The sequence below is a fragment of the Arachis hypogaea genome, chromosome 12 (assembly GCF_003086295.3).
Source record: "Arachis hypogaea cultivar Tifrunner chromosome 12, arahy.Tifrunner.gnm2.J5K5, whole genome shotgun sequence".
Taxonomy (NCBI): Eukaryota; Viridiplantae; Streptophyta; class Magnoliopsida; order Fabales; family Fabaceae; genus Arachis; species Arachis hypogaea.
The window spans coordinates 101,385,810-101,401,244 of NC_092047.1; the positions used below are offsets into that span (position 1 = coordinate 101,385,810).

Consider the following 15,435-nt stretch of genomic DNA (forward strand, 5'->3'; position numbering starts at 1 on the left):
AAATTCTGTTTTTTAAAAAAATTAATTAAACAAAATTAAAATTAAAAAAATATATACTAACATTCAACGAATAATATAATATACACTAACGATACGCTAACAATTAATACTATTATTATAATTATAATAAAGATAATATATTTTTTACTACTCCTAATCAAGAACTAATAATTAATTTATTCATCTACGTAATCAAAAAATTATTTTAAAAATATTATATACTGTTTTTTTTTTAACTTTTACTTCAAAACAATAACATTAACCCTAACTAACTACTAATAATACGTTTAAAATACTAACCTTTTTTAATCTTTGACTGTTGCCATTTTTCTTGTTGCGGAAATGTGGAGCTGTCGTTTTTTTTGTTGTGGGGATGTGGGATAAACAAAATGAAGAAGAAAGAATGAAGACTATGGATAAGAATAATGAGACTATGGACTGAAGAAAAAAGAATGAAGGAAGAAGAGAGTTGGCATTTTCATCAATGTGTGAGAAGAGAGAGGAACCTGCCACGTGTTGATCATGCACAACAAAATGTCGGTAACATTTTGATCAAAACGTTAGTGACGTTTTCCACATAACGGTGTTGATGTTTTTCTTGCAGCATTTGACGGCTCCCATAGCGACGTTAAACTCTCCTCAGCTGTATGGTCATTTTGGTGGGTAACACCACCTTTGGCCCAATATTAAAAAAAAAAAGTTCGCAGGTAGCTTCTTCGTTTATTTATTTACTTTTTATTGAATTTTTTGCAGACGTTAATGAAGTTGGAAATTCTCAATCTTATAAGAGAACGGGAATACGGAAAGGACCGACAGATAGAGACAATAGAGTAACTACAGTAGCGACAGATTCCTCCTCTACCCTCTTCTGCTCCTTGGATGAACTCGGCTATTGCAGAAAGTTCACTTCAATAAATAAGACTGTGAAAGACTTCTCGATTCACTAGCACAGCGCTTCTTCCGCTTTTTTCTGACCGAATTGATAGCCTATCCCGTGAATAAAGCCTCCCAGCACTCGCAGGGGGCGGATCGGGAGATCTAAGACGGCATCCCCGAGTAAGTAGGCGATAGAGGCGAACGCTTTATTTAGGGATCCCCGGATATTCTATCTCACATCGGAAACGGGCTCTGCCCTTCCTAAGGATCATACCTTGTTCCAGCTCAAAGCCAGAAAGCTACTTCTTCTTTCTTTTATCTAACCTCTATCCATAACAAAGCCGGTAGTTCCCTTTAGTCTGTTTCTAAGAAGCTAAAACAGCTAAGAACGAATTAGCTCTTGTGGCGCTGCTGGATGCTTCTGATCAATAGAACATGAAGAGGAGTCGGCCAAAAGACCTTTCGGCCGGCCTTGCACCACCGGGATGAATGAATGGGAAAGCCTGGAAGTGGAAATGATTAAGAATTACTTTGCAAACAATAGACAAAAGGGGACGGGTAGGTGCAAAGTAGGAAGCTGCCTGGCCAAATAAGTCATTCTCAATATTTGACAGAAACTCCTGACTTTTCAAACATTCCTAATCTTAAAAAGTTAATACTCAAATATTGTTCAAGGCTATCTTTGGTTTCCCATACCATTCGAGATCTTAAAAAAATTCTTCTAGTCAATCTGAAAGGTTGCACAAGCCTTCGTATACTTCCAAGAAGCATCTACAAGTTGAAATCTCTGAAAACTCTCATTCTTTCTGGATGTTCACAAATTAACAAGTTGGAAGAGGATTTAGAACAGATGGAATCTTTGACAACTTTGATGGCCAATAAAACTGCTATAACACAAGTGCCAAATGCACTGATAAGATTGAAAAGCATTGTATATGTTTCTTTGTGTGGCTTTGAAGGATTGTTCCGTGATGTGTTTCCTTCAATCATTTGGGTCATGGACCTCCCCAACAAATAACCTCTCACCCCAAATGCAAACATATGCAAATGTTTCATGTCTTGTTTCTTTAACTATGCCAAATAATAGCTTCCATGGTACATCATCCATTATCGGAGAGCTCCCAAATATTCAGAGTATCAGGTTAGAAAGCGGTTCACAAATACAAACAACCGGAGATTTTATTTTCTTCTAATTTATTTCGTTTACTATATAGATTCTTCCTATTTTTAAAAAGAATTTTAGCAAAAGTAGTATTACAAGATATTTATAAGGCATTTCTCAACTCTTAAACTAACTCTTGGAATTAGTTAAGTACACTCAATTATAAATTTATAATACATAGTAAAAATGGAATTAATCTAGAGAGTATTTAGAAAGAGAGAAAACAAGAGCAAACAAAAGACCTTAGGCACAAATATTATTTTCAGAAAACTAACCAATGAATTGTTTATATGAACAACTGCAAAGAGAAATGATTAAATTAACACTTAGATTTGCAAATCATTAAAATATACTCTGTCATATCTTATACACTTATTACTTGAACAAGTGAAATTTGTATTCTTAACCAAGCTTATGTTATTGTGAATCATTAATCATACAGAAACTGGCTGCTAGTACCAGTGATGTGGGAGAATGTTTGCTCCCTGGTGACAACAATACTGATTGGTTAAGTTTCAATGGTGAAGGTTCTTCTATGATTTTCGAAGTCCCTAAACTGAAAGGGCATAATTTGAAGGCAGTGACATTGTGCATTGTTTATTCCTCCCCAGATATCATGATATATGAAGGCCTAATTCTTAAAAATCTGTTGATCATTAATCACACAAAGACCACTCCTTATCTATATGAGGGAGATACCTTGCTTTCACTTAGAGATGAAGATTGGCAGAGTGTTATATCAAATCTTGAAGCTGGTGACAAAGTTCAGGTGGTTGTTGTTTTGGGGATGGAGTCATTGCGAAGAACACTGCAGTTTACCTCATTCATGATGAGTCGATCGACCAAAACATTGATGAATGCCAAGAAGATGTCATTGTGAATAGCATGGTTGTTGGTAAGAAAGAAGATGCTTCTAATGTTGATGATATGAGAGATAAGAATTTCAGTGTCCCTGCTGTTGATGCTACACCTGCAATCAATAATAAGATTCCTGTTTCCAGCACAGATAAAAAAGTAAGTGTCATGGATGTAAGTTTGTTACGTTCTATTTTATGATATAAGCATAATTGTTATCATTTTGGTTGTTGTAGTTCAAGTTGTTGGACAAATTGAATTGCTTCAACTGCAACAGAGCAAAATTGTAACAAGTTAAGATCTAATTTTCAAGGTATGATGGCCTTCCTATGCTGCTTTACTTCCCAGTTAGGCAAGCCCCTAGCCAAGCCTGGGTTCTCCTTGGGCTCCTTGCCTCATAGCGCTGCTGCGCGTACAGCGCGGTTCTTGTATCATGGATTTCGCTATGAATCTAACAACAAGTAAATAAACAAGCTGTAGTTTAAAATGAGAACGATAATGATGATTTCAGGTGTCTTATCACCTTCTCTATCCAGATGGAGCTCGTTACTTGTGTCTTGGCCTTCATGAATCTAATTCAGAAAAGACTTAATGTGGGTTGTGCTTATTTGACTATTTGATGATCATACTCTCTGGAATTTTCGTTTTCCAAGTGAGTTCAAATTTTTCTGAAAATAAGATATGAGCATTAGTTTTACACAGAATCAGCAGAGGAAATGAACAAAATAAGTACAAAAACATAGAGAAAGTAAAAGAGGAGAGAACTAATGTATAATTGAATATGAAGTTTCAACAATTACATACTTCTTTATAGTATAGGCAAGTGTGAGCATACTATATAGGTGGCAAAATGAATAAATGTACTTTTACATTTTTAATGACAGCAGAAAAGACTTTCTACAAGTTGATAATTTCAGCAGCAGTTAATTTGAAGTTCAAAATAGTAGCAGCACTCCCAAGATAAACTTAAAGGTAGTAATAACATAAAATATAGGAGTCAAATAAAAATGCAAATATAACCAGGTCCTTAAAGTGCAATTTTGCTTTAAAAACTATCAAATTTAACCTGCAACATAACATGGACGAAATAAATTGTATACTTTAAAATAATGTTCGTAGATACTTAGACAATTAGCACTTACATTGTTATCTCCACCATGAACAGTGAAATTTGCATATGCTACCATATCGTCAGCACAAACAATACCTTCAGCTTGTTGATCTGCATATACGAGATAAACTGCTATCTTCTTCACTGTGAATCCTAACCCCGCAACAACAACAATCTGCACTTTGTCACCAGCTTCAAGGTTTGATGTTACCTTCTGCCACTCCTCATCTTTAAGTGAAGCCAGTGTATCTCCATCATAGACATAAGGGGTGGTTTTTGTGTGATTTATGATAAACAGATTTTTGACAATATGGGCTTCTGACGGTACATTGTTTGGGGAAGAAGAATAGACTATACACAACAACACTGTCTTTAACTTACGCCCATTCACTTGAGGGACATGGAAAGTTACAGAAGAATCTTTGCTACTGTATGCTAACCAATCAGGATTCTTGTTGCCAGGAAGCAAACAATCTCCAGGTACTCTGGCACTAAATTTCTACACAATAAAAAAAAACATACTTTAGAATTGGAATGTAAATATAAGGTGTAAATCTCATACAGTTAAAGTTTGAATCAAGTGAATAGGTTGACAATAGAGACAAACCTGAAAAATATTCTCTCTAAGTACCTCTGTGACAGCACAACTCATTCCCATTTGGATTAAAATTAAATTCAAGGAAATCTCAGCTTCAATAATGTCATGTTTGCTGCAACAACCAGCTAATGATAAGGTACTCCTTTTTGAGACATTTGATGCACTTGATGTTACTATCATTTCATTGCAGTTTGTGACCTTAAAAGTATCAGAAGCTACATCTGCTATTTGAAGTTGTGAGCCACACTCCAGCCCAACATTCTGAACATGTGGAAGCCCTCTGATGATGGATGATAGGCCTTGAGACTTTCTATTTGGAACTATTAAGGAAACAATATTTGACAAGTCCAAAAATGTTTGCACTTGGGGTGAGAAATTATTTGTTGGAGAGGTCCATGACCAAATGATTGAAGGAAACACATTGCGCGATAATCCTTCAAAGTCGCACAAAGAAATATACACAATGCTCTTTAATCTTAGTAGTGCATGAGGCACTTGTGTTATGGCAGTTTTATCTGCCATCAAAGTTGCCAATGATTCCATCTGTTCTATGTCTTCCTCTAGCTTATCAATCAATGAACATCCTGAAAGAATGAGAGTTTTGAGAGATCTCAACTTGTAGATGCTTCTTGGAAGTACACGAAGCCGTGAACACCCTTTCAAATTGATTAGAAGAACTTGCTTGAGATGTTCAATGGTATGAGAAACCGAAGTCAACTTTGGGCAATATTTGAGTATTAACTTTTCAAGATTGGGCATATTTGAAAAGTCAGGAGTTTGTGTCAAATGTTGAGAATGACTAAGATTGAGAAATTTTAGATTCTTCATCATCTGCAAGAATTTTAAGGAGATGAATTCAAGAACTAAAAAAAAAAAAACAAGATTTGAATATATGAAAATTCACTTGAATTGTTTTTAGAAATTTGTCAATAGGTATATATTTTTTTTATAAGAATTTCATTAATATGAGAAAACAGAAATACAGAAAAGGTGGGGGAATAGGGTTCCCATATAAAAAAACAAAACACAAAACAAACACCTATAAAAATGCAAAGCTCTCCAATCTTTCAACATGTCTAAAAAGATCATGAACTTTGTTTTTCTCACTTGTTCTTGAAGTTTTCTTTGTTTGAGGTTTGCTATGTCCAACCACAAAAGTAAATAAAACTCAGAATTTATACCTGACCCATCTTCCATACTAGGTCGAGTTTGCTATATTTGAAGTCAATGGCAACTAAATTTCCTTGATCAAAGTTTGCAGTTGTATATTCTGAAGGACATTCATGCCAGCACAACCATCGAAGATCTGTTGAAAGGTATTTAAAGTCTCCAACAAGTTGCACATTTGCAAACTGAAGCAATCTCAGTCTCTTCATCTCCTTAAATGCTTCTGTCTTTAACTGAGTTGGATCCAATGACTTTGGCAGGTTCAAAGCAAGTCCCTCAATAGCTTTTGTTCCCTATAAATATAGGAACCAAAAAGTAAAATTGGATTAAGGGTAGCTAAAAGAGCACTAAAAACTTGAAAAGATAGTCAAATAACTAAAACTCCAATCAGGTGGAATGATAAAAATTCAAGAGAATAGAATATCATTGAAGTTCCACTCCCTTGTTCGAAAATATAATTGAAAAGAATGAAACAAAAGTTTTCACAATATATCATTGTTGTTATATGAATTTGAAAACATACTTGAAATTCTTACCATGTCTTTTGATAATACATTAAGCACTTCATCTGGATTCCACAACCTACTGCGTTCCTCAGGTTTCATTGGCAAACTCTCGCGAATAATTTCTCTTCCCATGTCTCGCAGCAAACCATGCATGCCAAGTTTCCTCTTAGTGTCCACAGTAATAAGGCATCGTTCCGTAAGAACTTTTATTCCAATTTCAGCAAAATGCCCACAGCCATTTAATATATCAATTACATCATTTTTGTGCATTCCAATAAAGAAAAATGCTACATCAAGAAATATTTCTCTATCCCTATCATCACTTAGACCATCAAAACTTATTTTAAGCTTCTTCTGTACATCATTGTTTGGAATAGTTTTGAGTTTATTCAAAACACTCCTCCATTCATATACGTTCCTATTAAACAGATGTGACCCAATTACCTCAAGAGCCAGTGGCAATCTCTCACAATATGAAACAACTTCATTAGCAAGTGAAGCAAACTCTTCTTTTGGACATGGTTCTTTGAATGCATGCCAGCTAAAAAGTTCCATGGATTCTTTGTCATTTAACTCTTTCATACTATATAACTTGTCAACTCTAAGACAACGAAGAAGATGTTCATCTCTTGTTGTGATGATTATTGTGCTCCCAGGACAGAACCATTTATGACTTGCAGCTAAAGAATTTAGCTGCTCCAATTTGTCCACATCATCAAGTACAAGAAGTATCCTTTTCTGGCCAAGTCTTCTCTCTAATATTGATTTTCCAGATTCAGTGTTTTCAATCTTTATTTTCGTTGTCTTGTAGATAGCAGAAAGAAGTTGTTGTTGTAAATGAAGAATTCCATTATCTTGATCCCAAACTTCTCTTATATTTAGGAGGAAACACCGACCTTCAAACTCATGGAAAATTTTATTATAAACCGCTTTGGCAATGGTTGTTTTACCACTCCCTCCCATGCCCCATATACCAAGTAGTAGAGGATTTTCTTGTTCCTGGTCTTTTAATAGTTGAATCACCTCTTCAACACGAGATTCAATTCCTACGGGATGATTAGCAACGAACAATTCCTTCATTTCCAGCATATGAGTAACTTGTTCAACAATGTTCTTAATATCCCCACTTTCATTCCTACACCGTAGGCACTAGAGATTATACACACAGTAAGAGAAGATTTACAACTTTCTCAAGGTGTTTTAGTTTCATTGTAAGTATAATGTTGCTTAAAGAAAATAAACACACGCAAGTTAGACAAAATTAAGTTGAATTATATCAGTAAGAATTTCATATGCTTTTATATCGGAAGAAATTTTAAAGAAAAAGAATCTTAGTATGCAATTCTTAAATTTTGAATTTGTCCAAACTTTATATATTTAAACACCTGTAGATAGAATAGAGAGATTCCTGCAAAATATGAAGGATATTAATTAATTTACTTGGATTTTCGGATGACAAGCCCTGCAATGCATCCAACTTCACGGAGTGCTTTCCTCCAACTCTGCTCCTTGCCTTTTATTTTATCCGGGTATCTTTTCATAAGATTATCAAAAGCTTGTCCAAACTTACCAGTCTGATTTCGCACTTCCGAGGGATCTATATGGTAGAATACTGGCAGCACCTTTTGAGTTTTGTTTTTACAACATATCATGATGTCTTCCAACTCTTGCAAACACCATCTTGAAAATGCATAATTTGGTGACAAAATAATGATATAAGTTTTAGACTCTCCAATTGCTTTCAGAAGCGAGATTGAGAGATTTTCCCCTCTTGCTAGCCCGTTTTCGTCCTTGAAAACATAGATACCAGCGTTTTCAAGAGATGCATAAAGATGTGAGATGAACTTTGAGCGAGTTTCTTTGCCTCGAAAGCTCAAGAATACATCATACGGCCTTTGCTGCATAAGTTTTTAAATGTTAAAATAAAACACACTGAACTAACTTTTGGACAAGTACTAAATCTATGCAGCATACACTATAAACTGAATTAAAAGTATTTTATTCCCTAGTAGGATACATTCACCTTAAGTAAAAGTTTTTTAACAATTTATTATATTAAAAAGTTTATTTTTATTATTAATGAATTTATTTTGGTAAAACGGGTGGCTGATTCGTGGCTGATTTTCAGTATGCACATTACATAATTATTAAAAATAGGGTGGAGAGGAGTGAAATTTCAGGATTAAGGGAGTTGCAATTTTTTTTCTTTTTGTTATGTTCCAAGAAGAGTTTCAAAAACAAATGGCAACTATAAATCAATTTATGTGCTCATAAACCATAACATCCTACAAACCTGAGGCTCAATCGATGATTCCTTCATATACATTTCTCTTCCGATGTCTTGTAGCAAACGATTCATGCAAAGCTTGTCCTTGTCAAACCACACAAGACTATGCTCTTCAATCTCTTTAATTGCTCTCGATGCATCGTGATGTCCAGCTCCTTGTAATATCTGACATATATCATTTCGGTCCACTCCAATAAAGAGATGACTCAAATAAGCTAGTTCAAGAAATATTTTCTTTTCTTCAGATCCAACAGAATCTATGTTTTCTTTTAAAACCTGCCATACATCTTGAAAGGGGAATCTTTTGAAGCTGTCCAATACATTCTCCCACTCTTCTATACTTTTTTCAGATACAGCAGAGCCAACACCCACAAGAGCCAGTGGCAGTCCATCAGAATATTCAATTGCATAATTAATAAGACCAGAAAAACTTCTTTCAGGAGTGGCTTTGTTGAATGCGCTCCAACTAAAAAGCTCAACACATTCGTTGTAGTCCATTTCTTTCACTCTATATATATGATTAACTCCAATCTCTTGAAGTCGATCATGTTTTGTTCTTGTCGTGATGATTATTATACTCCCTGGACCAAAATTTTCACGACTTACTGCCAAAAACCCCAGCTCTAGGTCACTTCTCACATTATCAACTATAAGAAGTACCTTTAAGCAACGAAGTCCTTCCCACCATAACTTTCTTGTTGAGTCAAAGTTTTGCGCTTGTGTTTCATCTGGGTCTCTCAAAATGAAATGAAGCCGCCTCCTTGTGTAATCCGCCACGCTATCCTGGATGTCTGGGACAAATGTCCTCACCTCGAAATTGTGGCTAATTTGATTGTAGAGGGCTTTGGCAATTGTAGTTTTACCTATTCCCGCCATTCCCCATATTGCTATTATGGGGACACCATCTTCTTTCTGATTGTTTAAGAGTTGAATCAAATCTTGCACACGAGAATCTACTCCCACCGGATGCTTTGCAATGAATAATTTCGTTGAACCTATCAAGGATGTAACACGTCCAACTATATGGCTCTTAACTTCTCTGTTATTCCTGAAAAAAATATAAATATAAAGCATAATCATTAACCAATAATACAAATGATTAGGGATATTAGTTAAGTTAGAAAGTTTGTTAGAAATATTGATAGCTGTCACTATGCTGTTAGGTAGTTATGCCATTATTAAGTTAGTTAGCAGCACCCTAATACCTCTATAAATACTACCCAACTTGTATCAATCACTTTTCATCAAAAGTCATTGTCAACAACAGATGAAAAATGTTAGGAGCCAACATTTTTTTATCAATATTAGCCGATACTTTGGGCCAACACTTTATTTTTAATTTTTTAGTAAATTAGAATTTTAGGGTTTAGAATTTAGTCTATAATTAGTCAAATGTTAACCCAAAAAAAATAATAAATTTTGTTAGTCACGTGGTATTGCTGGTTTTACTCGTTCTCTCTATCTTTGTTTTCTCTCCCAACTCTCTTCAAACCCTCTCACTCTCTGGTACCTTCACAAACATTGTTCAATATGCACATTTATCAGAGGAACATGATAAGAATTGAATGACAAAATCACGTTCCACTCTAGTCTCCAACAAGCCAAAGATACTCAAAAGGTCATGGCTCATCAAGAATAAAGATCAAAGCATTAAAAAACATGGGAGAATTTAATTACCAGATATCTGGAAGAAACCTGGGTAAAATGGAAGCAGCTTGTCGAAGGGCGGTCTCATAACTCAACATCCTGTTTTCATCCCTTGAGATTCCTTGCAGAGTTCGCGACAAAATCTCCCCAAAATAACCGCTCAGATTGCATACTTGGGAGGGATCTAAGCAATAGAACACGGGCACAACCTTCTGATCTTTCCTCCAATGACACTCCATTATTTTCACGAGTTCTTGCAAGTACAAGGTTGATTCAGCATAATCTATTGTGAAAACTATGATAGAAACTCTGCATCGTTCGATTGCGCCAGATAAGAAAAGTTTATTAGTCTTGGGCTCGGTGCGGTCTGCTAAAACATGCAGTCCAACACTTTTGAGTGCATCATAGAGACCTGAAATAAAAGGATGACGGAACTGCAATCCGGAACTAATGTACGCATCATATTCTTGGTTTTGGGAAGGCATAACAGCGATTGGTTAAAAGTGATGCTCTGACTCAAGTCATATATAAGCTGAGGCTTAGGAAGCTTATGGAGGAGGCTGGAAGATCATTTGTCAGTTCGTAGGAAGTTAGAGAAGAAGTAAACAGACTTGATACCTTCTTTGTGAAGCAAATCAAGTCAATGACACGGTTGGGACTTGGGAAACATCAATATTCAATATTATATGTACAAAAAATATTAGAATCATTAAAATTTATTATTTTTTTGTCATTATTTAGTTATTAATTCAATTTTTTTAGCTAATAATTTAACAATATATTCTATCCGATGAATATTAGAAAATTATTAAAATTTATTATTTTTAACTAATAATACAAATTCAACATCAATATTCAATATTATATGTACAAAAAATATTAGAATCATTAAAATTTATTATTTTTTGTCATTATTTAGTTATTAATTCAATTCTTTTAGGCTAATAATTCAACAATATATTCTATCCGATGAATATTAGAAAATCATTCAAATTTATTATTTTTAACTAATAATACAAATTCAATTGCTAACCGAGGTTTTGCCCGTAACTCGTGAATACTTTTGTTTTTATTTGATATTTTTTTTAACTTTGTAAAATAAAGACTAATTTATTACGAATCTAACTTCTATTTAAAGATTTATCACAAACTAATGAGTTATTATCTATATAAAATGGAATTTAAATTTCTGATACTTCTTTAAAGACAAATGAGCTTACCAATCAATTAATTCAAATTAATTCTCTATTTAATATTTATAATATAAAAACTTATGTAAAATTATATTTTATGACAAATAAATTATAAATAGATATTAAATAAAAAAATTTTAGTAGAAAAACTCTAATTTTAAATTATAAATTTTAAATTTTTAAATAAAAATTTTGATAATTAAAAAATTAACTAATATTAATTAACTAAAAATTCATTTAATATATTTATGTAATAAAGCACTGAATCAGTTCACCAATTTTTGTGTGTCTCAACCGTGCAAGCTACGCTCTAAGCCTCTAATAAATCATTTGTAGTATCTGATATGATTTAAATTAAATTTCTCAATTTACATATATATATAGTGATGGTAATCAATGGCTAAGAGAAGGACGGGTTGAATCTTAACATCTTTTTGCTGAGTGTTACTTTCTGCCCTTTGAAATATCTTTAAGAGATTTTTCTTTTTTTTTGTCTCGTAACTAGTCAAGAGACATTTTCTTTTTGTCTCGTAATCAATCAGGAGATATTTTTCAATTTTGTCTGCTATGCAACAGAAACAGAAATGGAATAGAAGAGAGAGAGAATCACACCAAGAAATATCCTGATTCAGCTGCTAAGTGCAATGCAGTCTACATCCAGTTTCCATCACAATAATGATGGAATTTCACTATAATCATCTTGATTACAAACACCAATTATCCCTAGGAACTACCCTTCCTATCCGGGACAAGTCCAGAATCTATCCCCAATACTGAACTTGACTTGGTCACCTACCAAGCTTTCAACTGCTAAGTGCTAATCCAACTTGCAAGGGGATTCCCACAGAATCATGATACACAACACAGATGTACAAAGGACCTCCAAGACATCTATGGCTTTTTCTTTAATTTTGTACCCTCTGCCTTTTTTCACTCTTACAAACCTCACACTGTTTGCCTTTATCACCATGAGACTCAGACAGACAAAACTAAAGAAAATACAAAATAGAAAACATTGAAGGAGAAGAACTTCTGTTAGCTTGAGTAGCTATGAGAACTCTGTGCTTACTCTCCTTGATTCCAACCCTTGGTCGTTCACCCTTATTATAGAAGGGGAAGCTTCCAAGGTTAAAATCGGTCCAACCGAGCCAATTTCTTCTTCTTCAACACCAAAACCGGTTTGGACAGAGAGAGGAGAGAGGGAAACCGAAATCAAAACAACATGCATGTACCTCTCTCTCATCCCTTCTCATCAAGCTTCATCAATCTGAGCCTTCCATCTTGACTTTATCCCCAAGAAAGATTTCTGACCCTTGACGAACTCTTGATCCTTGACAGCTCCATCTGTTCTATTTTTGCTTCTTCCTCCACGTAGCTACAGTAGCTACCTTCTGTGATGAATGAACAAAAAGTAGAAACGAGCTTCACCTTAGGGATCTTCTTCTCTGACCGAATTGGATTGCTACCACTTTAGACATGGAGATCTTGAAGCTTCTTCTCCACATCTTGTCTTTAGTGGCAAAAATCCTAGTCACGCGATACTGTATATCTTCTTTTTGCAAGGGCCATCATCACTTTGGCCGCTTGCTTCTTCCTAGCTTCTTTGCTTCTTCTTCTGATAGCTTGCATCTTCTTCTACTGACAGATGAAGTGACAGAAACATAGAGAGAGAAGAGAAAGAAGAGAAAAAGGAAACTCTGTAAGCAATGAATACAATTAATCCAAATTAAATTCCACTTTCATTTTCCTATGTCCAGTGGCATGTAAAGCATTAAAAGCAATCAAATCAATGTAGACTTTCTCTTTCATGTTATCAATGTAATTAACTTGGTTTAATTGAATTTGAATTCCATTCCTTAGTGGGAGTAGGTAACCGAACTCAATCATGCTCCATTTCATTCTTCCTTATTTCAATTTCGGACCCATGATGATATTGGGCCAGGACAATTATATCTTGGGCTTTGTTATCAGTTTTCATATCCCAATCAATACAAATAATAATTCAGCCATAATACTTGAATATTTTTGTACCACATGCTGAATATTTTTCCAACCTATTGGGCTTTTTGTTGCATATGTCCATTGATCAAAATACTGCACTCAAAACAGAAATTATTAATCAAATAATTTTGAAACCAAAATTAAATTAATAATTCCTAATAATAATTTTTAACAATGTTTGATCATCATATTAATTTGAAGTTTTCCAAACTCATCAATCTCCTCCTTGATGACAAACATTATTATAAATTGAATTGAAAAAGGGTAAGGATTAAGAGTACTTCCCTTGAAGATTTTGGATCCTCCCCCTTTCCATTTGTCACATAGCTCCCCCTTGATATGTGCCATTTTTATTAGTGAAAGCATTACCTGTAACATGCTTAGAACAAGCTTACTACAGTTCCAAAAAAAATTACAATGTATTCAACATATGGAACATTAATAACATGTTGAATAACTTAATTTTTGAGCAGACGTATAATGATAATCAAAACTTGATTTGTTATCTTTTAGATAACTTTCTTCTCACAAAAAAATAAACATAAAGTATGCTTGAGTACTTTCAGAGTACATTGCAACAATTAACCAAGACTCAACATACTTAACATCAACATATTCAAAATGAACATTTCCTGCCAAACACTTCAATCAAAAAAATTTCCAGCAACATAAAGTTCAGCCAACATATAAAAAAATGGCAGAAAATCATTAGATCAGCATCATCAGAGAAAAACATTAATCAGCCCTAATCAACCCCATTTTCTACTTTCCTCCCCTTTTTTGTCATCAGGAGGAGAACCTGCAAAATAGTTAGAAAACCTGCATAATGGATATACATAATATTTGATTAACATAAAAAAAAAGAAGTTCAAAGTATTCGAGTACAATCATCCATCAACAAACAGTTCAAAAAACAGTACTAAATCCAAAGGAGCAAAAAAAAAAACTAGAAATTGTTCAAAAGAATGGGCAACAGTGAGCCTAATCAGTTAGGCATCAGACAGATTTATATCTGAGTCAGAGAGATTATCATCTTTGTCGGAGTGAGCCATGTCCTTTTCAAAGCTCTTGAGCAGCAGATTGATCCTTTCATTACACTTTGTCCATGCCTTTTCATTTTCGTAGGCTTGCTTGCGAGTTTCTTTGCAAGAACGCACCATCAAATTGGACATGTTTGAAAGTTCATTTAGAACATCCTTGATTGATTCAGAAAGCTTAGATGGCTCAGGATGACGACTTTCCAGATCACTATCAGATGACATGGATGTCATTGAGATTTTTTCCTTTTTTCCTTTCATGGTTCCAGGAACTCCGCCTCATTTTATGGTAGACACCCTGTTTTCTACAGGCTCATTGATTAAATCAACATTGAAATATTCAAAAATACATGTCAGAAAAATACCATAAGGCAGATTCGCCTTCTTATCACTGCGAACACAATCCCACATGTGTCGCACCATGAGATAAGCAAAGGAAATTGATGAAGAAGTAAGAATAGCAAAGAGAACTAGGGTATCACAGACAATTACTCTCTGATAGGAACCACTCTGTGGCATCAAAATATGGTTGATAATGCGGTGAAACAGCGCTCTCACAGGACCGAGAGCTTTGTGAGTTAGAATAGTTCCATCTAGAGTAGAAAAATTTTCACAGACCTGAGTTATGGCTATCTGAAGAGAAATCCCGACTTGAGAGTCCCATTTGCCTGACATATATGCTGTGGCTCCTTCATTTGTATACCCTAAGGCAGCACTAATAGTCTCTCTGTTCAAAGTCAGATGCACATTCTTGACATAAGAATGTATCGTTCCATCATGATACATCATGTTCGCATAAAACTCGCGAACCAGATTTGGATATACCGGCTTTTGAATCTTGAACAGTGGAGTCCACTTGAGATTGTCAAACAGAGCAGTGAAGTCAATTCTTTTTTTGCACTTAGAGTCTCCAGATTCATTATGTGAGAGGCACACAGATGACGGTTAACTAGAACTTGAGAATGGAACTCGTAGGCAGCGCAAGATATGAACCG

At 34.6% G+C, this 15,435-nt stretch overlaps 1 protein-coding gene and 1 long non-coding RNA gene across 3 annotated transcripts; one reads left to right on the forward strand and one right to left on the reverse strand.

The window, feature by feature from the left end:
- Window positions 1–650: 650 nt before the first annotated feature.
- On the forward strand, window positions 651–3,594 carry LOC140177091 (uncharacterized). The gene is made up of 2 exons (XR_011868800.1): window positions 651–2,017; window positions 2,481–3,594. It is a non-coding gene; the product is annotated as an uncharacterized lncRNA (long non-coding RNA).
- LOC112727918 (disease resistance protein RPP2A) lies at window positions 2,353–10,877 on the reverse strand. Of its 2 annotated transcripts, XR_003812746.2 has the most exons (9): window positions 10,240–10,877; window positions 8,569–9,610; window positions 7,716–8,173; window positions 6,306–7,410; window positions 5,784–6,062; window positions 4,612–5,433; window positions 4,036–4,503; window positions 3,417–3,561; window positions 2,353–3,029 (listed from the first exon to the last, which is right to left on the reverse strand). XR_003812746.2 is itself a non-coding variant. In XM_029290802.2 (8 exons), the coding sequence occupies exons 1-8, from the start codon at window positions 10,692–10,694 to the stop codon at window positions 3,517–3,519; spliced, it is 4,674 nt and encodes a 1,557-aa protein (XP_029146635.1). In that variant the 5' UTR covers window positions 10,695–10,877; the 3' UTR covers window positions 2,353–3,516. The 2 variants fall into 2 exon arrangements, 1 of the variants encoding a protein (XP_029146635.1); XM_029290802.2 differs by having other exon boundaries at window positions 2,353–3,561.
- Window positions 10,878–15,435: the final 4,558 nt, after the last annotated feature.

What these genes read in the sequence shown, in the direction of transcription:
- LOC112727918 (XM_029290802.2), bottom strand. Translation starts at nt 10,694, where the DNA reads ATGCCTTCCCAAAACCAAGAATATGATGCGTACATTAGTTCCGGATTG. An exon ending in AGGTTTCTTCCAGATATCTG is followed by an intron (nt 9,611 to 10,239) that starts GTAATTAAATTC and finishes TATTTTTTTCAG; the next exon opens with GAATAACAGAGAAGTTAAGA. An exon ending in CTTGTCATCCGAAAATCCAA is followed by an intron (nt 7,411 to 7,715) that starts GTAAATTAATTA and finishes CCTACGGTGTAG; the next exon opens with GAATGAAAGTGGGGATATTA.